Raw genomic sequence first — 27,615 nt, forward strand, 5'->3', positions numbered from 1 at the left:
CTCGACAACACACGCACAACAACGGTGTCAGCTGCTTGCTGCTTACTGCTTACTGCACACCTGCCCTTGTTGCTGTTGCAGAGTTCAGTTCGAGTCGAATACCCTCGAAAAGAGCAACAACAACAAGAACAACACGCAGCATAGAGACAAATAACGCGCACTTCCTTTTCCGCTGCCACTATGTGTGTTGTTGCCTTTCCCCTTCGACCCCGCGCCATGGATTGCATTCCAAAAATAGTCGCACACTTTGTTGTTCCTCCGCTGCTTTCAAATAAATCTCATTTTAATGTGCCGCATCTTTCGGTTTTCTGTTTATGCTCAGCAAAACTGAAAGAGAGAGAGAGAGAGAGTCTCGTGATATAAGTAGATCTCTGTTTAGTTATGTAAAACATACTGTATATGCAATCGTTTAGCATATTATGCATAATGTTTGCAGTTCTCTCTCTGTCATGGTATTTTTTCGTTCTGTTTGCCCTTCTACGAGTTATAATATTTGTTATCTCTTCTCTCATGGGGTTGTTTAGCGACTACCGTTAAGGAATGCCGGAATACGTGACAGTCGATCAATCAAAGCGCCATGAAAATATTTCCTGAGTGGTCTTTGACCTTTGGCAACACACACGAAATTCAAGAAGGGGAAGTATTTCACAGGGAGAGGGGAGATATTACAGCGAATTTCTTTAAAGATCTCATACAATAACATAATCAACATAAACTATTCACACTTTTAATCAATTTGTTCAGCTGTCTGCAATGAAATTATTGTTTCTGCTGAGATTCCAATTCTTTTTATCTCCAGTACACAAATTTCTTTAAATATTTATAATTATTGTCCTATTAATCTTCGACTTTTCAATCTTTTCAATTTTTTTTAATTTAAACAGAATATCACTTAGTTTATTCTTTTGTGCATAGCTTCTAAGCTTCTTTCTTTGTGCAACATTTGCAATCGCATTGAAGTGCCACTTTTAGTAGAGATAAAAGGCAATCAACATGTTGCTCCAATATTCTCTGCAATTTGTATATTAAATCTACTTGAAAGCTTTTCTCTATAGACATTGAACTATCATCAGCTTAGGGTATCAAGCGTATTATAATTATAATCTTCGTTTGCAAGGCAACTTTCTCCTTGCTGAATTCCTTTGCCATTGCTGGCATTTCCTTGGAGTTTATTTTCAGTGACACATGCAAATGGAAATGACATTTGCCTGCTGCCTGCTGTCTGCTACAGTTTCCCTCCATGGGGCATGGCGGAAAGGTCAGCTCAAGTACTGCACTCTGCTTCTCTCCCAGTTGCTGTTGCCCGCATTTCTCAGTTAATTCCCTGGGTGATGACAGAAACAGAGAAGGAGAAAGAGAGAGGAATCTGAGGTTCCACTGCGACAGCTGATTCGTCGAGCAAAACAAAAATAAAATGTAAATTATTTGTAGTCTATGGAGGTTACACTCGCATAATATTTAGATAGTCAGGGTCGTCGTCCATTAGGGAGGCTCGAGCCATATCAGCGTCATTGTGGCATGAAATGCGTTTGATAAATGCGAGGCACGTGCAGCACTCGCAACTGTTTTCTGTTCTGTTGTGTTATTGTTTTGTTGTCTAGTTGAAAGGCTGCCAGAACTCCGATCTCCGATTTGGTTGTTGGCCAACTTCAGTTAGCGGCTTGTTGCCATTTGTGGCTCCTTCACCATTTGATTACGGTTCGTTTTACATTTGTGGCACGGTGGCCATAATCAAAGTCTGGGCCAGACCCATTATGTTGTTGCCAGTAGATGCATCAGCAGAGAGGCATGACAATGGCCCTTTGCCTCTCTAGTAGTTGCCACTTCACACGAACAAACAGCCAGACAGACAGACAGCACATCAGATATGAACAGTCTGTTATTCGACTGTCTGTCCCATCATTTGTGTTCTTTTTGCCCATGTCATAATTACTTGACATGCTCGCCTAATTGCAATCAACAGGAAGCATAAAGTGCACAGATGCAGTTATGCTTGCCATATATAGTACACTATCAAGCTAACTGCTCATAATAATAGCCAGCTGCCCTTTAGCCAAAAACAAGTGAGGTTTATTGCATTTCAATTCTATGTAGTAATATTTACAGGGTATTCCTAAAGCTTAACAACGATTCGAAGCACACTTTTCTTTGGGCTCGTAAACGATTTTGTCGCCCACATCCGCTTCCGTTTGCAGTCACGTCACCTCACGAGGGTTAAGTTCTGGCAATTCTTTCACTTTAGGGTGGTTGTTCACTTCACAATCAATAACGTACGGGACACGAGAGTTTTTTGTTACGATGCCAGGGCAACAACTGCAACAGTTTGTCAATCCATCAAGTCCTTACTCCGTGTCGTTGACCCCAACAGGTTAGCTGACCACAGACACCTCGCAGTTCACTCTCCCCTCTCTCCCTCTCTCTGTGTGAGTCTTTGGGATGTTTTTGCTGGTCAACCAGTTAGCTCTGCCCTCCTCTGACCACACTCAATTCATTTTCCAACCCAGCTTAGTCAGGCATAATTTCCAAGTTTTTTCATTTGAATAAATGTTACAAATTATGCTGCTGCATAAAAAATAAAAAGGGTTGCAACTGAGTTTATGGAGCGTAGCTTTGGTGGTGAGTTTCTTCTAGAAAGATATCATCAAGCACATGTTCCGAGCAGAATATGTTGGGGCACAACTACATAATGCTGTTAGCTAATCAACGTTGATAATGTCTGAACATGCTTTAACACTTTCCTCTTACGTGACTGGTTAGTCATTTCGTAGTTTATTTAATTGTGCAACTAATTTATGGTTGCTAAGCAATAAGCAATTGATAGCTTTGCTATTTGCAGCTTATAAACTAAGCAACGCTTACTCAACATTGAGTTCTAAAGTGCAGCTTTCTCTTCGAAGTTTATAAAAATAAATCTGATTTAATGCACATATAAATCATGCTTGAGATTCGAGTTCAACTGAATTTCATCTTGCTGTTTTTTGTCGGTAATCGTAAAAAAGTAATAATATCAGTTCTTTATTCAGATGATAAAAGTCTGCATGATTTATGCTTTTACATTTGATTTGATTGATTGCGCTTAATCCATAATCAATTTGCAAGCATATCAATTATTACGCAGTCTCGCAGTGACCTCGTCACTCGCTTTATTGCTGCCCCACATTTGCACTTAGCACACATTACGCATACGCTGCGTTGACCCACAGGCTTATCACAGCTGCCATTGCTTTCAATTGCTCAAATTATACAATACTATTGTTGTACTCTATATATAGTTTCTGTATTGTACACAAAATATGCATGAGAGAAATTATCAAGATATACATCCGTTGTTGCCACAGAGAGACAAACAAAACACGCCACATCTGAGTTGATTTTGATTTTGGCATATGTCACATCATCTCTCATTGGACTGCACAAATTAAGGTGATCAGAGAGCGGAACAGACTGTCAAATGTGACAACAGATAAGCGAGTATATTCCAAGGTTGCGCTTACAAATAATTTGCACAGAGAACTGTTTTGTCTATTGGGGGCTCCATCAGTCCCCTGATGATTGATGGCAATCAAATATTTGTGCTCGTGCAATTGAATTACGGACAGACGTCGCATAGACAAGCTCAGACAAGTCTTGTCAATTTGTGTTTATATAAAAGCAGAAACGCGCGCAAATATTATTGCATATTTATTAATAAAAACGCTTAGCATTGACTTTATTCGCTTGTTGTTGTTATTTTTGTCAGTCTTTGTTGTCATTGTAAACAATCCGCGAGGCGACTTGAGCTAGACTCCAGCGACTCGAAGCGGACCTTATGCGTTTTTGTAATAGAACTCGTTTATTGAAATTCCAGTCTCGTCTCTGCGGCCAGGCGTTATGTGATATCATTCTGACTCAGAGAGAGAGAGAGAGAGAGAGAGAGAGAGAGAAGAGAGAGAGAAAAACGAGAGTTACGCAACGTTTTGGGTGATGATGAATATGAGCACTTGTGAGAGGGTCGTTCAATTAGGTCTTTAACACACATGTGCCATTAAATATGCCTCATTTAAGTGAAGAAAACCTATTGCGAAAAGTCTAGATTTATAATTGAGAGTGACATGTGATCAGCCTCGAATTATTACCTTACTCTGACCTGTTTCGCTGTGATCATTAGATCATCGTTATGTCATAATTTGTTGTATTGCTGTATTAATGTGTTTCAAGCATTCCGATCATTTGCCAAATGAACTTGAACTCGCTTGCTGAGATCATTTGCCTATGCTTAACTACGATGTCATCACTTTCGACTATCGTTATCGCTCGGGCAACCCTCGTGTCTGTGTAGCTTGAGACTTTGCTTAGCTGATGTCAGCAATTAGCTTGATTAACGCCCATGCTTAGGCAATTAAAGTCAATTGCTTAAGTTGCCAGAAAATTATGCAAAACGCACTTTTCACCTCGACTCTCGCGACTCGCTGCTGAGTCAGCCAACAAACACGCAGTCAGTTTTGGCCCAGTTTCGATTGCGATGCGAGATCTTAAATAGCCGCGATTACTTAGTGTTTAGGCCCGCAAATGTTAAGGTGCTACGAACTCCCACTGACCGAGTGCACCAACTTTTCTTTTGGGGCCGGGTAAACTTCTGATTCTTTCTGTCTTTTCTGCTGTCTGCCGCATGCCGCGCATTGTTTGTTTTTATTATATTGTTTGAAAAAGTTAATTGTGCAGCAGTTTCGTTTGTTGGCTCGCTGCCCAGCTTTGACGCCATTAACAGGCGCAAAATTGAAACAACAACAACGAAACCTAAAACTAAAAGTGTATAAAAATTTAATTAAACTAAAGCAAAAATTGCATTTGCCGTGCACTCGCATAACTCAATTCAATTTCATTTGCGTTCATCGACATGCAAAAATGCGGTGGCAAATGCCGCGTGGCGGTGCCAAAGGCGGTGGCGGTGGCAGTGACGGTTGCGGTGGCGATGGCGGTGGCGCTGCGCTTGCATAAACAACACTCGGATAGACAGACGTTAGACAGCCAGACATTTTAGCCATAACAATATATAATTAAATGTATTGTAAAAGCTAATTAAACTAGCCAGATGTGCCATTATATTACCAGACTTAATTAATAAATAATGTGTTATATTTTGGAGAATGCACAAAACTCTTTACTGTTGCAAATTTCACGTTTTTCTGCAACATTTTATTGCAGTTTCATAATATTCTACACATTCAATTGAGAAGATATTTACGTTGATATGGAGAATACTTTACTGGCAGTATTAAAAAATACTGAATTTACAGAAATATTTATACTAATTTCATAATAATATCAAATAGAAAAGATATTTCTCTTAATTGATTTCGGTTTTCTTATTGTTAATGGTGATCTGCTTGACATTAGTTGTTGACTTAGGCAATACTATATTCAAATATTTATACTTTACTTTTACCATTACATTATTTTGAAGAATTTACACAAAATTTATAGAAATTTTATAAGAATTTCATAATAATCTATACTAGAAATATAGAAAATATTTCACATGCTGTAACAATCTATAGAAATAGAGAAAATATTTCTCTTGTTTATCTCGGTCAACTAATTCAGATAAAGGTTAGTTGATTGTTTTCGTTCAATTTGAAATTCCATTTTAGTTAGACAAAAGTGCTTCTCACTATTGTAAATTATACGTGACCAGTTATTTCCATTAAAGTGAAATTAATCGCAGCTTTGTCAACTCAATTACCATTCCCATTTTAGAAACATTTCGTAAGCGCGTCTATCACTTTGCGAAATCCCAACAAAATTGTCAGCATTAGTTTGCAATTTTCTTGATTTGTTTTGTGCGACGACAACGCGATGTTTCAACGCCCCCTCCCAGTGGACAATTGTTGCAATTTAAGCGCTCGATTATCTATCTCTGCAGCTCTCTCTGAGTTGAGTTCTGTTCTGTTCGGTTTGGTTCGGTTGATTGGTTGTGTGTGGGTCTTGAGTGCAATTTGTGAATGGGGAAGTGGCGCAAGCTTAGTGCAAAGTATCAACTGTCAACTTGAGAAAATATTCTCAGAATGGTGACAATGAATTTGCGTAGCGAAAGCCATATAAGGTGACTCTTCTGACTGACTGAGGCGCCCAACGTGTGGCCGCGACTTGTAACTGTGCCACGGTTCCATGGGCCCCATTTACTCGATATCAAAGCAGCGCCATTCATTGGCAAAGAATGCTTGGTGAAGCGCCAAAGCCAAAGCCAACGCCGAAGCAAAAAAGCAAATCGCAGACCGCCCCACATGTTGAACCGAAGGTTCAACAACCCCACAGACCAGCAAGAGAGAGAAAAGTAAACGCCTCGTTTTATAAAAAGCGAAAGAAACAATCTCTGGCAATAACTTTTAATGTAAAACAGAGATGCATAGTTTGTTTGAATATTTGCTAGATGAGATCAGATGTGTTGTGATGTTACGATGTACACTGAGTTACAATTGGGTTGGGTTCAGCTCAGTTCGTTTAGGTTCTGTTCTGTTCTGCTGGGTTGGGTTGGGTTGGAAATGAATATGGAAGGGAGCAGCACATTAATAATAATTACGCGACCGCCGGCTTGACATCTGTTTGAAGTTTATGCTGGCATACCGCATGCAGCTACTATGGATCACTTTCCGCTGCTGATGGAGTTATTACAATGGCCCTATAAATAGACAATTCCCGAGTCTCCCGAGGCAGCACGATCGGCACGCAACCAGCAGCAGACGTTTAACTTTTGTTTTCATTTCGCCTTTATTATTCTGACCCTATTACGAGCAGATGAGATGAGCTCCAGTTCTTGGTATGCTACGGTCAGTGGCGGGGTCTGCAGCGGAACTGTGTGTCTCAAAAGGGGCTTGACGCGAGGTCAGGGCCCAACTCATGAATCAAATAGGGAAAGAGCGTTGTATAATATGCTGATATTATAATTATTTTCTAAATCTTATATATGTACATTTATGTCTTAAGTTAGGAATTATTTTTAGGTTTTGTGTCGTTAGAAATTAAAATGTTTGTTAAAAATCTTATATATTCTATATATATTTATTTCATTTATGTTGTGAGCTGATAAATAAGTTATTATAATCATTATAATAATTCATTATTTCCATTTTTATCCATTACTAAATTTCATTTAGAGCAAACGTTTTACTTCGCACTTTATCTATGCTCATTTAGTTGCCAGTTCCTCCTCTTTAAAGATCAATAACACACATTATAGTCTAGCATATCTCTTGTAGGTGCCGAGTGCCTCTTTCTGCTCCTCCTTCCTCCTCCCCCTTGCTTGTAGTGATGTCCCCCTTCTTCGCTGTCTTACAATTTGTGCTTTGTCTTTAACAAATGTAAAGCAATTGAAGTTTGGGTTGCTTTTGTTTGTGTTTTGTGGGCGTCCGTCAACGCATGCACAACGTTGTCGAGTGTGCGGACTTCCCACCCTGCTCCCCTTCTTCATCACTCTCCTTCAGCTCCTCCTCAAGTGTGCATTTGTAGCTGTCGTCTTGGGCTTGTCATTTGCCAATTGGCATTTATGTTTTGTAAATTGATATTTCCGTAGGGTGCAGTTGTGCAGCGAACGCTATAAACTTGATGCATTCTAAAAACAATTTAACTAATTTGCTCCACTTCTTCACGCTATCTCTTCAACAAGGTAACTAAACTGGTTTCTATAACGCGTCTCGTATTGTGAATTTATTTTGTTATTGCGGTTATCTCAATCAGTTTATAAAGTGCCACGCCTGCTAATTGTCTGGCTTGGATTGCAGATGCGGAGGTCTCGCTGGCTAGCTGTCTAGCTGGCTTTATTAATTTAAGGCAATTAATTCGAAGCTGTTAAGTGGCCAAAAACAATTTGCAGCTCGTTAAAGAGGCAGGCAGCAATGGGTTAAGTGGCGCAACGCTTCCACTCTTTCCATTTCCCAGCAGCTACGTGCTTAATTGAAAGTTCAATGGATTTGAACAGCGGCACAGCTTCACAAGAAGTGCTTTCCCCTTCCCTTCATTCTCTCTGCCAGTGATTCTCAAAAGATCTCTCATCTCTCAAGTGCATTTCAAATGAATCTCGTTTCGTTTCGCACAGCTGCAAGTTGTAGAAGTATTAAACTGCATTTCCATTCTCTTGCTACTACTCTCGTATCTTTTGGCAAAAAAGGCAAAAAAAAGATACTTCATCATTTGTGATTTTCAGATTTCCAGACGATCCCAAAAAATGAATTTAATTACTCGCCTTCACTTCAGTCGCGTCCCAGTCTGTTGTCTAGACTCAAATCGAGTTTTTGGCTGACCATGCAAACTATGCAACTGCGAGTCAGTTTAACTCGACACTCATTTATCAGGCAACCCTTGTCTGGGCCCTTGGAGTATCGTAAACATTTGATGACTTGAAACTGTTTACTTCTTGTCAACTAATTTAGCAACTTGCTCAACTTTAAACTGTGTCAGCAAAGAGCAAAGTAATGTTCACTTTGAGTTGCTTAATCATTTATTATTGAAATTGCACTTGGCTATTTATAAAAGAAAGTGTGCAAAGCTTCTTAAGAGAGTGCTCAAACTTTTATTCATATCTACCACTTACTTACGACCGTTTAATGTTTATTCTGCTCCCATCTTCGGTTGACTAAATTTACACAGTACTTGCAGTAAAATCAAACACATTACCTGAGTAGCCAACGGATTAAGATTAGAAGAAGATTAGTCAAGGATAATGAATATGAAACCTGATTTAATCTTTTTCTAGTTTAGCATTGCTATCTTAATCCTTGGATCAAGAGTTTCACGCACATCTAAACTTAAGCCACACATAACTCTGCGGCTTAACTAAATGCTTAATCCGAGTACTGAAATCCTCGGATTTAATGGCGCCTAAAACTCTAAAGACTTCAACGGGTTCTTAAGGTTTCTAACTGAATAACCGAAGGAATTCCTTAATATACTATGCTATAATTATTCTTAAAATAGAATAGTTAAAGTATACCAATTTTAATTATCGTTTCTTAGCCTCTAAAAGATAGAGCTCAAAACACTCTCGGAATTAGCTTCCGCAATTGCGCTTCTATCTATTTCATGATTAACTACATGAATGATTAAAGCAACATAATCTTATCTTTTGACAATGAACGTATCAAGTTATTCAGTCAGCTTTATATATAGACTACCAAGTTGTAATTCGGCACAGACGATAACTCAAGCGAAACTATCTCAAACATAAATCTACTCGATAAGACATTGATTTGTAGTCGCATTTTATTGTCAGCTGCTGTCAGCTGCTGTCAGCTTAAGGCAAATGTGCAAATTGTCTTATGCAAAGCAAGCAGCGACATATTGATTTAGTTCAACTGGCAACTCATCAGTCATGGCGGTCGCTATCATAAACGAGCTGACAGATGTCAGCCGAGTGTCAAAGGCGAAACCCAGTAAATGATTTCGTTGTGGGTTTTATGGCCCAACCTGCGAAGAGGTGATGAAATGGAGAAGCGATGCATGAGAAGCTATAAAAGCCGCGTTCATCTCTCTGGAGACCTGACGTCGATTCTGACCTGAGCACGTGTGTCCAGTGGCCCGTTTTTGGGAAATGCCAAAATTAAAAAGCAATCAAGGAATTTCCCAGGCAGGCAACCTAATTACCAGGTTTGCACTTAACGCGAAAACGTCGCTGGGACTTCGACCAAAAGGGGGTGGCAAGTGTCGCCTACCTGTCCAGGTAGTTCGGACATATCCTTCGCTGACGGCTACCTAAACGGACTCAAGTGCTATATAAACAGCGTCGAGAATGAGAGCAGACATCAGTTGCACAGCAACCAGTGAAGCAAACACATCTCGAGTATCTTAACCGCATTTGTGAAACATCCCAGTTAAAAGCTAATACCAAAATGGCCACCTACACTTGCACACAGTTCGTCGACTTCATCGAGCCCAGCTGCTTCGGCACAACAACTACGACGTTTACCCTTGATGCTGGCCGCTTTGTCAAGCGTGATCTGCACCTCTTCATGGAGTCCATCGAGACGATTTCCCGCATCGAACGGGAGCGTCATGAGCGCCGTCAACAGCGACGAGAGCGCAAGGTGCAACAGGCTCGCATTGCCGAATTGGAGAGTGATCGTTGTGTGAGTCCCACACCCAGTGCTGAGGAGGCTGTGGACGAACCCTTGATGTACATGGAGGCCAAGTGCATTCCCTATGCCATCAGCGATGCTCTTCCCGTGGATCGCAAGACTCCCTCAGAGTACGACATCTGCGACGATGAAGCCTATGGCAGCAGCTCGAATCAATCGCCAAGGAGCAGCGTTACCTATTGCAGTTGTGCCGGTGTCTCTAGCACTGGACTCGACTCGGACTCGGCTGAATCGGGTGTCTATGCTGGCTCTCCTTTGCCTCCGGTGCGTCCTCGTTCGCAGGTTATCAGCAAGCCAAAGAATCGCACCACTCGCTCTCGCATCATCAGCATGGTTCTCAAGCGGGAATATGCCAAGGCACCCTCGACAGATGAATTGGAGAAACCCGAACGTTGCAATCATTTGCTTGAAAGCACCATGAAGCAAAAGTATGATCAACTGACCAGCAAATCTCGTCGTGGCATCGCCTGCGGCCAGGGATCTCCCGAGGAATGCTTCCTCGACAGAGCCCTGCGCTACCTTACCTTGTGATGGGCACAACTCCAAGTGCCAGCAGCTTTAACTTTATCTTCCTAAGAGAAAACTTGTAATCCTTATCATACTATTCATAATCATTATCATACTAATCATAATCATACTATTTTCATCAAGTAGACTAACATTGTTTGTAAAACATTTCAACATTAAACAATACAAAAAAAGTAAAAAAAAAACAATTCAAACATATTTTCATTTATACTTAGATATGCATATATATTCCTTATTTCAGAAATCTTAAGAAATTCAATTGTGGAATCTTAGAGAATAATTGAATTTTGAAATTACTAAATATAAATTATATTTAACATTCGAATAATGAAAATTCCTTTTGATGTCTAAAGAATTTCATGCAATTCATTCAATATTTCTGCTACAACGAGTTTGCTTTCTTCTCATTCTCAGTCTAAACATATATATGAGGAATAATGGGGATAAAATACTTACAAATTCTTTTCTTTAGCATGATTATTGAATACCAAAACAAAATGTATATAATTTTCAAAAACTCTGCTTTGTTCCTTGAATTTGAAGATCAAAATTGAGAATGAATGAATGAAGTTAATATCCCTGAAATTACTTTATAGGAAACAAAAACATTATTTCTTGAATTGCTATTTTTAATGACTTTCCTTAACATACCTTCCACATATTGTCTTTTACTTAAAATCTATAACCCGAATCGAGTCACTTGGTATATTGTTTGACACTTGCTCAACTTTATTACTATCCGTCATTTAAGGCTTATCATTCCATCCCCCCATCTCACCACATTTTACACCCGCTGTGGCAGTGGCTGTGGCCCAGTGACACGTTTGTCACAGTGACACAAACAGCTGAGACTGCATCAGCTCTCGGGCATCTCGATCCCGATAATCTGCTGCAATTTAACAGGCTGTCAACTTGCTGTCGACTGGTCTTGCCATGCCACAGCATAGCAGCTCATCCCATTCCATCCGTGGCGTGAGTGCTACGTTTTCCGGTTGGGATGAGATGGCGAGAGCTGCTCTAAAAATAGGCGACCCAATGACACTCTACTTTTGCTGTTGTTGATGCTGCTGCTGCTGCTTTTAGGCAGCTGTCAAACACTCAAGTGTCTCACTCGCTCTTCTTCTTTCTCTCTCTCTACCACTCGCTCAGCCGCCTGTTGCTCTGTTCGTTTTGTTTATGCGCCAGCACACAGGGTGTTTCGTCTGCGCCTGCACAGGGCATTACTAGCAACTTGCATCCTTGCTGTGTGTTTGCCATAAAAAAGCTCCCCACTCGCTATTTGTTTGGCATGCGCGAAAGCTGCCATAAAAGACGCGTTTGGCACTCGCTTTAGACTTTGGCTTTGCTGCTCGAATCCGCTGCTCAGTATCTATCACAAATCCAAAAGCGTAGCATACATTTCGGCGCCGGAAATGGCAAACGGCGCGTAGTGTTCGCTCTCGTGTGTGTTGTGACTGTGTTGCGTTGCGTTTCGTGCTGTTCTCTGTTGCGTGGTGTTGCATGTAGCGCGCGCCATGTTTGCTCAAGTAGAAGCCAAATTTGATTAATTCACTTAGGCTAAGCGAAAAATACACACACACACGCCCACACACACATATGTATAAGAGAAGCCTCAAGAGTGCGCCCCAAAAAACGCATTTGGCCAACTGGAAATCAAGTTGCCTCTCGACTCGACTCAACTCAACTCAACTCGATTCGAATTGCTGCTTGCAACTTCCCCAGCTGCAAAATACATTCGTTCCCTTGACAATAAAATATGAATTGATGCGCGCGCTGCGCCATACTATCGCCTATATATCGCATTATACATATATCTATATATGTATATATACTATATACCTATATATATGTATATACATATGCGTGTGTGTGTATTTGCTGCGTGCGTTTGACACTTTTTTTTGCTCCTACTGCTGCTTCGTTTTTATTTTTTTGCCTGTGTCGCTTTTTAAGGTCAACTCACCAGCTACGCAGCGAGTGCGGAAGTGTGTGGGAAAATAGGCGGTGCCGTAGGAGGGGGCGTGGAGCAGTGTGCGCGCGTTCAACCCAAAATTTAATCAAATAAAAAAGTGGCGAAAATATAAAAATACACAAAATATACAAATGTTGTTGGCCTAGCAACTTTTCGCGCTGTGTCCCCAAACCAAAGATTTTTGGGTGTGCCTGTTTTATGGCATGCAGTTTTGCCCAGTGTGTATTAGTGTGCGCGTGTGTGTGTGTGTGTGTATGGCACTTTTATTGACTTCCTTTTGCTCTATGTGTGTGCGTGTGCTAATTGAGTTTTCTCGTGTGTGTGTGTGTGTGTATGCGAGTGTCTAATAAATTTCTCTCTCATCTCTCTCTCTCTCGGAACACTTGTCATTTCCTTCAAAATTCGACAACAACAAAAATAGTATAAACAAATAAAAAGTAAAAAACATACAAATAAATGCATATACTCTATACCAACAACAACAACAACACAATCGAAATATCGCAAACAGTAAGAACTGAATATGCTGCAATACGATCAGGTAAATGAGAGCGACAATTTGTTTTATCATATCAAATCACAGCGAATGCAAAGTAAAGCAAAACAAAGCAAAGCGAAGCACATCACATCACATGTTGACGTCAAATCAGCTGCCAAACAGTCAATTCTTCCGCTCCCCGTCTCCTTCACTCCCTCTCCCCTCCCCCGCCGGCATTTGAATATGACCCAAATAAGCTTAGACAACTGGCAAATGTTTCCGCCTCCGCCTCCTTCGTTTCAGTTGCAGTTGCAGTTGATTCAATTGCAGCTGCGGCACAACAATTCCACACGCCATCTGACGACATTCAGCGCCTTGGCTGCAAATGCTTTACCTCTCCACCTCTTCTCTATTCTCCTCTCTTTGCTCCTCTCCTTCTGCAGTCACTGAAGTGCCATTGCATACGTGTATGACGGCTGTGATTAACTTTTGTCAGTCTTTTGTCTTACGCTACTTCTCACTCTCTATCTCTCTCTCTTTTACTCTGCTTCTCTCGGTCTTTCACATTGTCCCACAGCCAAGGCAAAATGTTGGTAGCCACAGCCATATTGTTTACACTTGAGATGCTAACTCAAGTTTTTGCTATGCACTTGAAATCTTTTATTAAGCACTTGCCTTGAGAGACACAACTGCGCGCATGTGTGTGTGTGTGTGTGCGTAGATTGTGTAGAAGGCTTAGATGCTGCAGCCAAAGGCGTCTTACCACGAAAAAAAAAAAGCTAAGCCAAGCCTTGTTTATCATTTGTTTTAAGCTTATTAGCCACGTCTATTTGCCTCTCTCTGAAATCAACCAAGTTCACCAAGTTTTCTTACCAAGTTTGTTACTCATATAAATAGTTGAGTTATTTAAATATTAAGCATAATATCAAATTTGTGGAAATTTGTGTATAAAGTGCAGTCACAGGAGAAAACTAGAAAACTTTTACAAAACAAAGTTCTAAATATTTTCAAGATGAATTTAATCTTTCTCCAGTGACTGCACTTTATATGCATATTTGAATCTTTTATTTCTTCCAGACAATAGCAAAGATAAAAGCAAGAACTTAAATTTTATTAGAGTTTCAAAATAATGTTAAGTGGAATTTAACTTAATATAATTCTTTTCAGTTTTGAAATAATCTAAAAGGGAATTTAAGTTGTTAAAATGTAAAAAATTAAATATAGAATTTATAAAATAAAGAATTAAATATAGAATTTATAGCACACACTAAAAATATGCATTAACAATGATAAATATAGAAATAAAATTCTGGTTCAATTTAATCTTATTTTTTGTAATGCGTCACAAACAGCTTGTTCTAAATTGTTAATTAATACTTCTCTAAAAACAAACACTAAACTTTTTTATTCATTCAATATTTAATTGTGTTTAAGCTGATTTGTTGTGTAAGCTTCAATTGTAAGTTTGTCAAAGGCTCTCTGGAATAACAAATTCATTGTGTTCTGCTTCTTTCCAATCGTACATAATCTATTTCATAACTTTTTGGGCATTTATCAGTTGTGGCACCTGCCACACACTCACACACAGACACACACATCGCAATACACATAACCCAGAAATGACAAAAAATTCTTTTGTCTCGTCTTTACATTGCAAGTGCCATCGCTTCTTCTTTTTCTTTTTGTAGGGCCTAGGGGAGGCAGGATTTTATTGTCCACAAGAACATAAGTTGTGTGGGCAGCAATGACACCATTGAGAAAAACAAACAAACAAAGGCGAAAGTTTGCTTAAAGTTGTTCAAAACTTTTGATTTTGCTGACTCAGCGCACACACAAACACATTGAGCTATATAAAATGAAAATTATATCATTCAAATGTCTTGTGATATGGACACGCAATAAATCATCTGATTTTGCTGGATGTGTCCATGCTCCAATAAAATCTCAGCTGACTCTGACATTGAGGGGCCAAGGGTGGGCAATCAATAAGAAGCTGGCGAAACCTGTTGATAGACGAGGCTTTGTTTTGAAAGGAGCACAGTTCGATGTGAGAATGATGTGAGGAATAATGTGGCAATATTTTAACGATAACTTGTAGATGAATTTATTTATAGAATTTAAGCTGAGTGCAGACTTTTATAGTAATAGATTCAATGTCTGAATTTTAGCAGTTAAAAGTGGAAAAACTTTCTTCACGCTTCCTTAAAGAAAACTTATTAAATAAGAATTTAAATGATATGCGGAATTTAATCGAATTGCATTTAAAAAACTTATGTTTTTGCAATCTCCCATGAAAATAAACTTGAAGTTTGAAAACCCTTTTCTATTATATGATTAGTAATCTATTTAAAATTGTAAACCCTGTCGCTAACCTAAGTATCTCTCTTTAAGGAAAACAATTTAAATAAGAATACGCGGAAAAAACTCTTATTCTTGCAATCTCTAATATCCGATTAGTAATCTATTTAAAGTTGTAAACATTTTCGCTAACCCAAGTATCTCTTCTTTCCTTGCAGCCACCTGAGAATGAGCTACAGAAATCGCACGATCACAATCCGGCCGCCCTGAGCGAGCATCAGCTGCGTGTGCAGGCTTCGCTGCAGCGTCTGAACATCCCCGACTGGTTCCGGCAATACAATCAGAATGCCGCACGCTCGCCAGATGGCGCCTGTGCTGCGGCTGGCGGAACATCGGCGACATCTGGCGGCTACAAGCCGGGCAACTTTACGAGGAAACGCACACAGGATTCGGGACGCTGGCAGGGTCTCAACTCGAAGACGACTTCGCTCAGTTCGCTGGGATCACAGCGCTCCGATCGTAGTCCCCTGCTGTTGAGTCCCTCGGCGCACAGTCACCACGGTGGCCAGAGCAGCAGTGTCGTCGGCTCTGCGGTGGGCGGCCATCATCATCATGGCCATCACGCTCAGGGTGTGGGCGCCACACGTTGGTCCACCTCGCATCTGAACTCCACCCAGACGTCGCCGAGTGTCTCGCAACGCGGCAGCTTTGCACGCGGCGCGCCCATCAACAGCAGCTTCATGTCGGTGGCCAGCGGCAGCAGCACCGGCGCCGGCAGCGTGCTGAGGAACTCCTATCGTCAGCCTTACCTGGGCTGGCGCAGCACAGAGAAGCTCTCGCAGCGCACGCCACACGAAAGGTGAGTTTGAAAGTGGAGAATATTTTCAAAATTGTATTTGAATACATTGCTAATCTGATTTGCAGGCTCGCCAACTCGCTGCTGGCGCAACGCACGTCACCCACATCCGCCACAGCGGCAACCACAGCGAATGGAGTGCGTTCCCTGCAGCCCGTGACACCGGAAATCCAGAGCTCCATCAAGGAGGTGACCTCGGCCATTGTGCACTACGTGAACGATCAGACGTTGCTACAGCAACAACAACAGCGCAGCCGCTCGGCTAGCCCCAATTCTAGGTAGGCAACGGATACGGATATATGGATCTCCGTTGCAGCGAGCCAAATTCTCAACTTGATCACAAGTTGTCGTAGTAGTCGCCTTCTATATGCCACACCCCTCTATATATATATTCCTCTGTGTGTGTAGTTACCCGGTCATCTCTCTTAGCACTATATCTATCCCGATCCGATCCGGTCCGATCATTTCTCTATATATTTCGCATTACGCATTTCGTATTCAAAATTCTCATTTCTCTCCGGCAACTATACACAACGCGTAGCTACCTGTAAAACACACCTCACTCAGCTCCAAATAAAGTGCACAGTAGTCCACTGTCCACCACATCCAACTTAAGTCCAGTTCTGATCAGCGAGGTAAGCCAGACCCCTCTCACATATTTCCTTCGCCCCCCACAAATACAAATGTTGGGCTTTGTCATCCTCATCGACGTCAGTGTCTTCCTCTCCAACAAATGGCTAACCACAGTGACTAATACCAATATCCATGTCATACGTATGTATAAGTGTATGTGTGTGTTCTGCTTCTACTAAAACACTAAAAACAAACAATAACAACTAGCAAGAAAAATCTGCAACTTTCACCTCAAAACTTTGCCTTTTTGGCCAGTTGCCAAGTTATGTGGAGAAGATGCAATTTGGGTCAGGTCAGATCCATGTTTATGCAATTCGCCAAGGGAGCAATTGCTTCAGCAACGAGCTTCTCGCTTGTAGATGGCGCCAGCAGCAATAGTCTTTCAGAGTCTTGACAACAGATGGCGCTCTAGCTCAGCTTGCATTGAAAACGTATTTATCGTCAGGCAAATGACTTTTACTAGTCGCTTCCCATTCAGTCAGCTACCTCTGAGATTCCATTCAATATCACAACTAGAGATTATTATTTTCGCACACCATGAGCTGTCTCGTATCTGACAGCAGAATCAGTGAGCATTTGCACAATGGCTTGCCTTTCAGATTGAAATTGATTTCATTTCGCTTTCTCTCTGCGGGATCTTTGACGAGTCCCCTTTGCAAAACTGTCCCAGGACTATTAATAAGTCTGCCTACGAGGTGCCCTTCTCTTTATGACTTACATTCTGCCTCTCTCTCTCTGCTTATCGTATGCAATTTAAATGTCAACAATGCATAGAAAGGAGGCGACTGTCAGTCTCAGGCCCAGCTCCGAAGCCTCCGCTTGTTACGTACCTGGGCAATCAGCGCTAGCCACTTGTACACGTTTCAAGTGGAGCCCACTAGGTCCTGCGGCAGTGCCAATCATAATGAAAATCAATAATATTAAAGTAGAGCAACTTGCCAAACAGGGTGTCTAGCTGACAGTTAAAGAAATTGTGGGTCAGCCGAAGGTATTTCCATACTATACGGAAGAGCAGACTTTTATGGATCTGAGGGAAACACTTTTAATACACTTTTCATGTTTAAAAATTATAATTAGCTCCCAATAATGTTGCTCATATTTAAAAGTATTTTTAAATCAATTCATTCGAGTTGAAACCTAAGAATTCAGACATGTCTTTAGTTCAAATAATTGAGAATTAAAATGGGATACTTAGGGAATTTTGCTAAATTTTTATCAAGTATTACATTTCATTTATTCGAAACAAATGCGAAACTGGCATGTTTTCGAGATCCATAAATTATGAGAATTATATTCCATATCTTACACACATACTATCAGAATTGCAAGATTATAAATATTCACATTTGGATTACGCCTTTATAGCTTTATCCATCATTTCAATGTACTCATAATTTCAACGAGTTTGTGCACACATTGTATGCTTTTATTAAGACCGCTAGTTTGTGTCTAAGAGTATCTAAGGATTCACTTGCGAGTGTCGCACAAAGTTTTATGTTGTCCGTAATCAGGCCGCCAGCCAGGCGCCTCTTTCAGCCGCAGCAACCCTCCATCTGCAACAGCAGCAGCCAACGTGGCGTATGCTTATATCACTCTCTGTCTTGCTCTCGCTCGTTGTTCGCTTGAAGTATGTGTGTGTTTCGGCCGCATAGACGACACCCCAAGCCGAAACCAGCCAACCATACACAACGTGACCCCCTCAGTGTACATTTTATGCTTTCGATCCCACATTTTGGCCCAGGCTATCTATCGACGTTTCATTCGTGTGCCACGTCTCAAAAGAGCAGCAGCCCAGCTAGCTAGCAGCTAGCTAGATACAAAGTTCCATCAGCGAAATAATTATATAAACGCAAATGAAAAGTGCTTTTAAGCTAGGTGAATTCGCTGCAATTAAGCGCTAAACATTGTTGTCTGAGGTTAGTGCCCCAAAAACAAAACTGAAGCTGCCACAAGTGCACAAAAGTGAATGACTCACTCGCAGTGTGACGTCACATATTGATTTTACTAGCTATATCTGTGGTGTTGTGTTTTATTACAAATATGCTTAAGTTACTTGTGAATTGTGTTTGGTTGCCACTTAACTAATCTTTGTCCATTCTCGCAGAAAGTGCTGGCTGGAGAGCAGCTTCGTTGGCACACGGCCACTCGATTCACCGCAAACGCCCGTCATCGACAGCAGCAGCAGCCCGCCCGCATCCCAACACCAACTACATCAGCAGCAGTTCCACTTGGATGCCAGCACTGTGGTTGCCACTGGACAGCCGCCACTACGCATGAACGGACTTAGCCGAGTGGGCGGCGGTGGCGGTGAGTCCACCATATATATCTGATCTGATCTCAACTGATCTGATCTGATCTGATCTGTTGCCCCGTAATCGTACACCCGTAGCTGGACAGCATTAGGCTTATGCTAGAGCGATACATTATACATTATTTGTACACATACACACACACACTGCTCTCGTATATATCTATATATATTTTGATTTCGTTATACTTTTCCACACACACACACATACAATATTTCTTTATTGTTTTTGTAATGTGCACAAAGCGAGAAGAGCACAAAAAATGAGAAATGCGTTAATTAGATATATATACTCGTACTTTTATAACTTACATATGTTTAGTATGTAGAGTAAGAGAGATTTCCCCTTTATAATTTCATAGCACACACACACACACATAATCACACACACACACACTCGCAGATGTAGCTTGAAATGCAATTTTCTACATTTGTTTTAGTATTTTGTATTATGGGCTTACTTTTTGATTGTAATTTCTGTAAGAAATCAAAGAATGTGTAATATGCTAGGCTGCTAAACTGCATTTCATTTTAACTCGACTGTAAATTACGACAACAAAATTTAACACACACACCCAACACACAGCAATATAAACAACTCAATTGAAATTGACAATCAGCAAATATGTAGTGAAAAGATTAATGCGTAATTTTTAGTGTTTACAAACTTATTTTAAACGATATACAAGTACTATTTAATTTTATGATTAATTTTTAATAAAACAAAAAGAAACACACACAGCTACAGTTAATTTTAAATGTATTATTATTATCCCTATTATTCATTGTTCATTCACACACACACACACACATCCATATTTGTTTTTGTCCCTGTCAAAATTCATAGCATACTTATCTGCGCATAAGTTTGCTATGCAATCATTGGCATTCTTCAGTTTTAATTTCAATTTCAATTTTAAATTCAACTCATTTCTCATGTTTTCATGTTTTCATTTTGGAATTTTCTATTTTAGGCTTGGTTTTTAAAACTAGAAAAATTCACGTACCTAACACAACAAACAGCAATAAACAATACAACATTAATTTGACTATTTAAAAACTAAGCGTGCTATAAATTTAATTTCATTATATATTTTTAATGACGATGATGTATTATTTTAACTACAAAAGCAACGAACGATTTGAAGATGTCTTTTTTTTCGATTACTTACTTACATTTAATGATGATTTTTGTATAAATTATTTAAAAAACGATATCAAGTGCTTTATACACATACATATGTCAACAAAAATGGGCGGGGCACAGCCCTCGCTCAAAAGGTGGCTACAATAAAAACTGATTTATATATTTTATTCGAAAACTCTTTTGATTTCCGTAGTTGATTTATTTATTCCTAAGATTTTTTAGCTGTCGTTCTTTTAGTTTGCTTTCTGCATTTGTAAATAACAAACACAAATATTTTGCCTTGTACATAACAAAACATTTTCTCAGTGTAATTTTGACAATTGTATAACTAATCAATCATCTTTTATTTTGTTGTTGTGACTTGCCAGTTGCCAGTGACAAATCAGTTGATGAACATTTAGTTTTAAGAACATTTATTAATGCGCTATATATTTTTTCCAAGCCTAACAACAATTTGTTTTTGTATTCTTATATTTTATGCCGTGCATTTTTATACAAAAAAAACATTCAATTCAATTTGGCCACATTAACAAAAAAAAAATATTGAAACGTAAAAAAAATATTGAAATACTTGCGAAACAAAAAACGAAATCGAAATCGTAATCGAAAATTTGCATCTAAAGCGCCTGAACGCTCGTTGAGCAGCGCATCGCTAGAAGATGTCTTAGCCTCACTTTTAGGACTGCCAACTACCTCCTCCTCCAACAGCCAGAACACCAATTCCAACAGCAACCACAACAACCAGAACAACAGAAATCGAAATCAAGCAGCAGCGGCGACCATTCCTGGGTCCTCGACGACAGGTATGAACCTGTAAGTTTTTGTTCCAATATAACCGCTACCCAACAAAAAAAAAAAACAATCAATTAAACAAAAGAAATAACAACAAAAATATGTTTGGAAAAAAAGAGAAAAGTAAATAAAAATGATGATGAAATGGGTATAGGCAAAAAGAAAAGAAAACTACTATAAACAACTTGCGTTCTTGTTTGTTGTTCGCATACTCATATAATCAAGCTCTTTGTGATCGTAATTATACTACTATATATCTACTATATATACTCGCTTATACTCGGCCTATATACTACTTACTACCTATATATTTATTGTACATCAACTCAGTGCTATGTGTTTTGTTTCTTTACTTAAATTCTTCGTGAAGTTAATCGTAGTTTGGTTGAACAACTCTCTCTCTCTCTCTCATCCAGCGTCATCTTTAGCTCTATAGACATTGCTATTCTTGAGTTCTTCTTCTTTTTTCAAACTAACTGAATTACACTGAGAAAAAATACATGCATACTTTACTACAAAAAACTAGAGAATTTGCGCTACAATACAATAAATAATAATACTATTAATAATAATAATAATACCCTTCCTCATTATTGCCCAGCATGCGAGTGACATAAGTGCTCCATTGAATGCTCATTTGTTGTTGTTGTTGTTCTTGTTCCATACCACTTTTGTTGTGAATGAATTTATGTGGCATTTGCTCAAGTCCTGTTCATATTTATGTGTTGATTTAATCCACAGCAGATTCAACAGCTAGTCGTCAACAACTCGAAGTGGAGCAGCAGCTACTGCGCCGTCGCAGCGAGGGTGACGCGCCCAGCCAACAGCAGCAGAAACAGAAGCAACAGAACAGTCAACAGTATACATCGCAATCACAATCTCAATCCCACAACCAATCTCAGTCTCAAACACAAGTCTCAACTCAACCACAAGCGAATGCCAGCAATCGGCGCGTCTCGCTGGGCGACTCCAACGCCCACGCGGACAAGAGTCTCAACAATGGCAGCGTCTGCAACGCCAACGAGCAGCAGCTGCAGATCAGGTGCCGGAACACCAAGTGCGAGCAGAGCGCCACGCCCGCCGATGCCAAGAAGCTGTACAAGTCATGCCACAATTGTACCCATCTATATTGTTCACGTGAGTGTCGGCGCGCCCACTGGGAGAAGCATCGCAAGGCGTGCCTGCACTCGCGCGCCTCCAATCTGTGCCGCCAGGTGTTAGCCACCTGCAAGGACGACGTCGACTCGCAACGTCACCTCAGTCTGCTCGCCCGCAAGGGAAGCTTGTCCCAGGGACGCGGCGTTGTCCGCGTGCTCTTTCGCAGCGCCGAGGCCGCTGAGGGTTTCATCAAGCATGGCTTCCAGTGCATGGGGGAGGCATCCTACGTGCGCTGGCCTGATCTAATGCCCGCCGAAATGGGTCTCGAACTCTATTCGGAACTACTCAAGCTGAGCACCGAATACAAACCCGAGTCCAAGATGCTCATCTACGTCGCCATTTGCGTTGTCTCCGAGGCCCCGGGCATGGGTCAAGCCCCAGTGCGCTGGGAACGTCAGCTGGTCTCGCGTTGTGCCAAGCTGAAGCTCTGCAAGAGCGTGCTCGCCGAGCTGGAGCTGCAGCAACAGGCACTGCAGCAGCCACTCGCTGTCATGGCAGTGCCGGAACGCACTGAGATCCTTATACTCACCTTCAACCCAGGACTACGCACTGTGCCCGGCAATCGGGAGCTCATACTGTCCAACATTCTGGACATTTTGTCACGACGCGGCGTGCTTCTCCGCAAGCATTACCCAGAGATCTTTCAGCGACTGCAGACCTACACCGAGGGTCAGACGGACAAGTTCAATCCGGTGACGTTGCATCCGCGTGACTCGCAGACGGGACAGAGCTTTGTCTGCATCATTATGCCCGTTCACACGGACAGCGAGTTCATCAAGCTGCCTTCTGCGGCGGATGGAGGCGGCAATCGAGTGACCACCATTGATGTTGGCTCTCCGGCAGCGTTGGCTCAACTGGATGATGATGAATTGCTCACGCGTACTACGCCAGCGAGTTGATTGAAGGCGAGCAGCAATAGCAGTAGCAACAATAACAACGGCAGGCAACGGCGCAGCGGCAGCGGAGGCAGTAGCGGCAGTGCCACGCCTCCACGTGTCCTTAGCACCGCCTACGGGGATTCCCTGGGCTATGGCCTGGAGAGCACGCGCATGTGAGTCGCAGGTCCGTGAACCGCTTCCAAAACTTGCTCTCGACTATGTAGCAATTAAGTCTGACAACAAGTCAAGTCGCTTCTATCGTTCTAACTCTACTCTACAATATTCATGTTAGTTAATCAGCTGTTCTGTTACTTCGATTAACTAAACTAGTTACTAGTTGGCAGTACACCAGTATATCAGTAGGGCCCTCCACTCGTTGTTTGGTACACATACATCCTATCAAAATCCAATCTAGACTCTCGCTAAACTATATCTCTCGAAATTATTATCATTTCTTAAACACTCAAAAGCTTTACTATCATATATATCTCTGAGCTTAAGAGCGGAGTAACTCTCTTGCGTCGCATGCAAAAGCTACATGCTATATAACTACAAGGAAGGTCAACAGAGTGCAACACATCAAGAGAACATTGTATTGTACTATATACAATATATACTCGTATCTAGTTGTCGTACAATAATAGTTAAGCTAGTTCTCAATGGATGGCACTTTGCAACAACCAGATCCCTTAATATGTATCCTGCAGCTTCCATAAAAAAAAAACATAAAAAAACAAAGACATAAACTAAACACTTGAAAGTTTATAAAATACAATAATAACTTGAGCAAACAGTCTAGGATAAGAGCCCATAAGTAACTTTTTTGGGGTAAAATACACCAGACAAACAATTTCCTATTTAAGCTGCGGCACAACTCGAAGCATAACCTCACTTTTTATAATGCAATTCAAGACAAACACACACAAACACTCACACACATCATAAACTATAACTACTTTATTATAAATGAAACTAACTACAAAAATATACATATTTAATTGCAAGCACATACTTACATTACATTACATACATTACATTACTTGTAACTTTTTCTCTTGTACTATGTGTTAAATTTAACAAAAGCAAATCGGAAAGCATTTGCTTATGGCCTTATTTAAAGTTTGTTGAATTTGTTCTGCCCCTCCAAAAGAAAAGTAACATTTTGTAGCCTTTTAAATTAGGTTTTTAATTTATGTGTAAGTAAAAGTGCGGATCTAGGTTAGCTTAAATATATCTATTAGTTAAATTTATGTACTAAATACTAGAGATGAAAATCAAAAGATAACTAAATATTGCCCAATAAACATTTTTGAAGTTCACGTTTTAGCTAAAATAAATATATCTATATTTAGAGATCGATAACTCTCCCCACTCCTTTGCTAGTTTCAATTGCTTAACAAACATTACAATTTATACATTTTTGTGTAAATAAAACCGATAAATAAACAAAAGCCTGTACTGCATTCGAATACAGAGCTTACGATCGTCGATATTCTGCTGATTCATACACAACATATACTATATATCATGCGTCATTAGTTCTCAAAATGATAAAGAAAACTGTAAGTTGTTTAGTACGTGTAAGAGGGACTTGAAAAACAATAAATAAAATACATTCAAAATTATTGAAACAAATATGTGCGTTTGCTTTATAATCTTTTATTCGAATAAATAATTTGTTTGATTTTATTTTTAGAGCTGAAAAATTCATACTAGTATGGTGGGTATTATTTAATAAATCTATAGATAGATTTTTTTACGTCCAGGACCAAATGAAGCGCATTAAGGACTATCAACATTGAAATAAACATCGGGTTTCTTCTAATTTAAAATGTTGGATTCATAGCTGGTTCCATATTTTTGTTGTGGTGATTCTAGCAATATGTGTCCTTACGAAATACATAAGAATATGGAGGAAAATTATTATTTTTTTGCACATAACTCGGACAAATACTTAAGTATCCTTAAAGGATATATTATTTTGGAATCACAATGAGCAGTACTTCCGACTGGCATTCAAGGATTTGTCAAATATTCTTGTAAAATTTTCAACAATTTTGTTAAGGGGTAGGCATAGAAAAATTGTTGGAATTGGTCGAAATCCGCCGTATCTTGGCCATTTGAAGGACGATCTGGATGTCCTTTGGCACATGGAAAGGTCTAATCAATACAAACATGTTGGCATTATAAAAAGGACGAATATCCTGCAAACAGCCAAGATGCAAGGACTTTTTCGTATATAGAATCCAGCGTATATCTACGCCATATCTAGCCTAATTTGATCGACTCATGTGCCAAACAACTCGAATTCACAAGGACTATCAACTGGCCAAAGGACATTCAAATTGTCCTTGTAGTTTTTGAGATATCGTAATTTTTTGATTTTCACATTTTTCTGAGGTTGCTCAGCGTATCCCCAAAAGTATGCAATGAAAAATGTATTGCTTAAATTCGATTTGAATTTATAACGGATTTTTTTCACTGAATGGGTAATTAAAATTAGATTTAGAATTTATTCAAATATGATTTATTTATTAAAGTTATAATTGTTTTTGTATAATACTTATTTAGATTTACATAAATTGTATTTAAAATGTTTTGCTTTCTTTTGTTACCACTTAATGCTAATATTGTTTTTAAACGAATTAATGTACTATCCATATGTATATACATATGATGTATATATATATACTTGTATATATTTATATGTATGTGTGTGTGTGTGTGTGTTTATTGCGGATGTAAGTTGTACATCCCTGCGTAGATTCTTACGTATTTGCTTTTGATGCGGCTGACGCCTGTCCCCCAGTTTCTCTTATAAATCCGTGTAAATTACAGCTACAATTTGTATACGGAAATAGACTATAACACTTAAATGTACCACACTTTGCGCCATATCTATGTTACAATCTATGAATAAATTAGGTTCGATTCGTTTCGTTTGATTAACGTAAAAAAGCGTGTTTGGTGGCACTCTTTCGAATGCCCCAAGCCCAATTAAAGGAGCCCTACAAGAGAAACTACATTATTTAAAAAAAATAAAATAAAAAGTATAACATTAATGGTGCCTAGCTGGTAATGGTGATGATGACGATGTTTTTCTCTGCCCCGTGTTTAAATGTATGTATGTACAGGCGCCAATTCAGTAATTTGATGAAGCACTAAAGGCGGCGCCTTGCTGTTGCTGCTGCGGCTGCTCTTCCTGCCGTTGCTGTGCATTTTGCAACTGATAGTAATAGCCTGGATAGGGCTGCGTTGGAAATGCCGCCGATCCTGATCCTGATCTCGATGACGTACTCGAGGCTGTACCCGTTCCCGATTGATAGGCTGCCGCCGCTGCCGTTGTTGTGTTGGTCGTCTTGGCATTGGCTTTGGTTGCTCTTATCTATAAGCCGCCGATGATCACCTCCTGCTGCGCATCGTCATCCATGTCTGGTAGCTCCTGCTTATGAACTACCATGCCATCACCTGCCGGCTGTCTGGGCGCTGTTTGTCCATACTTCTGATGGATGCCACGATGACGCTTCAGCGCAAAACGATCGGCAAATGCCGCCGAGCAGATTTCGCACTTGTATGGCTTCTCGCCGGAGTGCACCTTGGCATGATTCTTGAGATGTGCCGCTTGCGAAAAGGCGGAACCGCATATTTCGCATTTATACGGCTTCTCACCGGTGTGTATGCGTCGATGATTCCATAGTGTGGCATGACGCGCGAATCCCTTATCACACACGCCACATACATATGGACGTTCGCCGCTGTGCGTGCGTTCGTGATTCTTTAGATGCGGCGATTGTGAAAACTGCATGCCACAAGTTTGGCACCTACAACGACACATACAATAATAATAACAAAACTCTTTTGGGAAGTAACGGTTTTAGCTTAGCTTACTTGTACGGCTTTTCTCCCGTGTGTATGCGCGCATGATTCTTTAGATAGACCGCCTTGGCGAATGCCAATCCGCAGATGGTGCACTTGTAGTTCTTCTCGCCGCTGTGTAATTTCTTGTGCGACCAAAGACTGGAGTAACGTGAAAAGAGGCCGCCGCAAATGTCGCAGCTGTATGGTTTACTGGGAGGATTTCTGCAAAACGAGCAAATTCTTATTATATGCTTAGGCAAAATATTAACATTTTAAAATGCGGAAACTCACTCGGTCTTGACGGTGACAGCAGAGTTCTGCTTAACAGATCCACCAGCGCCGCTATGCGAGTGTGTATGCTGTTGACCCATTAGCACTACACCGGAGCCATTGCATTTCTGGCACTTGGTCATTTGTTGCGAGTTGCGTTTCTTAACGGGGTGATGGCCCGTCGATGAGCTGGGCTCTCGTTTGGGCGTCGTGCCGCCAGTCTGTTGGGCCACAATTTGCTGCAGCTGCGCTTGCGCCTGTGGTGTGGTTGATATGATCTGCACGGGATGCGCCATTTGTCCTATTTGAAATCATCAAAGATTAGTATGGTAA

The 27,615-nt window shown here is 40.4% G+C and overlaps 3 protein-coding genes across 14 annotated transcripts in view; 2 read left to right on the forward strand and 1 right to left on the reverse strand.

Moving 5' to 3' along the window:
• LOC133850880 (probable myosin light chain kinase DDB_G0279831) overlaps positions 1–24,790 on the forward strand; it is a 62,409-nt gene extending 37,619 nt beyond the window's left edge. For 3 of the 10 annotated variants that reach the window (XM_062287122.1, XM_062287123.1, XM_062287124.1), the window contains one exon: positions 15,601–15,741. Coding sequence is in view for 7 of the 10 variants with exons in the window: in XM_062287125.1 (XP_062143109.1) it covers positions 13,130–13,147; positions 15,601–16,241; positions 16,307–16,516; positions 18,976–19,178; positions 20,950–21,129; positions 21,860–23,175 (2,568 nt within the window). In the remaining 3 variants the exon portion in view is untranslated. Of the gene's footprint in view, positions 1–12,142; positions 12,161–12,980; positions 13,148–15,600; positions 16,242–16,306; positions 16,517–18,975; positions 20,494–20,949; positions 21,140–21,859 lie in introns of those variants that run through there. The other 7 variants (XM_062287125.1, XM_062287126.1, XM_062287129.1 and 4 more) reach the window with 7 other exon arrangements.
• LOC133850622 (uncharacterized) lies at positions 9,002–10,794 on the forward strand. Its single transcript, XM_062286747.1, has one exon. The coding sequence runs from the start codon at positions 9,861–9,863 to the stop codon at positions 10,635–10,637; it is 777 nt and encodes a 258-aa protein (XP_062142731.1). The 5' UTR covers positions 9,002–9,860; the 3' UTR covers positions 10,638–10,794.
• Positions 24,791–25,799: 1,009 nt separating the features above from the next.
• Positions 25,800–27,615, reverse strand: part of LOC133835351 (zinc finger protein ZFP2) — a 112,270-nt gene continuing 110,454 nt past the window's right edge. For 2 of the 3 annotated variants that reach the window (XM_062265368.1, XM_062265367.1), the window contains exons 5-7: positions 27,304–27,583; positions 27,043–27,252; positions 25,800–26,975 (exon numbers count right to left, since the gene is read on the reverse strand). In XM_062265368.1, coding sequence (XP_062121352.1) covers positions 26,540–26,975; positions 27,043–27,252; positions 27,304–27,583 — 926 coding nt within the window. In that variant the 3' untranslated portion in view covers positions 25,800–26,539. The remainder of the gene's footprint in view (positions 26,976–27,042; positions 27,253–27,303; positions 27,584–27,615) is intronic. The other variant, XM_062265369.1, reaches the window with a different exon arrangement.

Source organism: Drosophila sulfurigaster, chromosome 2L (assembly GCF_023558435.1).
Source record: "Drosophila sulfurigaster albostrigata strain 15112-1811.04 chromosome 2L, ASM2355843v2, whole genome shotgun sequence".
NCBI lineage: Eukaryota > Metazoa > Arthropoda > Insecta > Diptera > Drosophilidae > Drosophila > Drosophila sulfurigaster.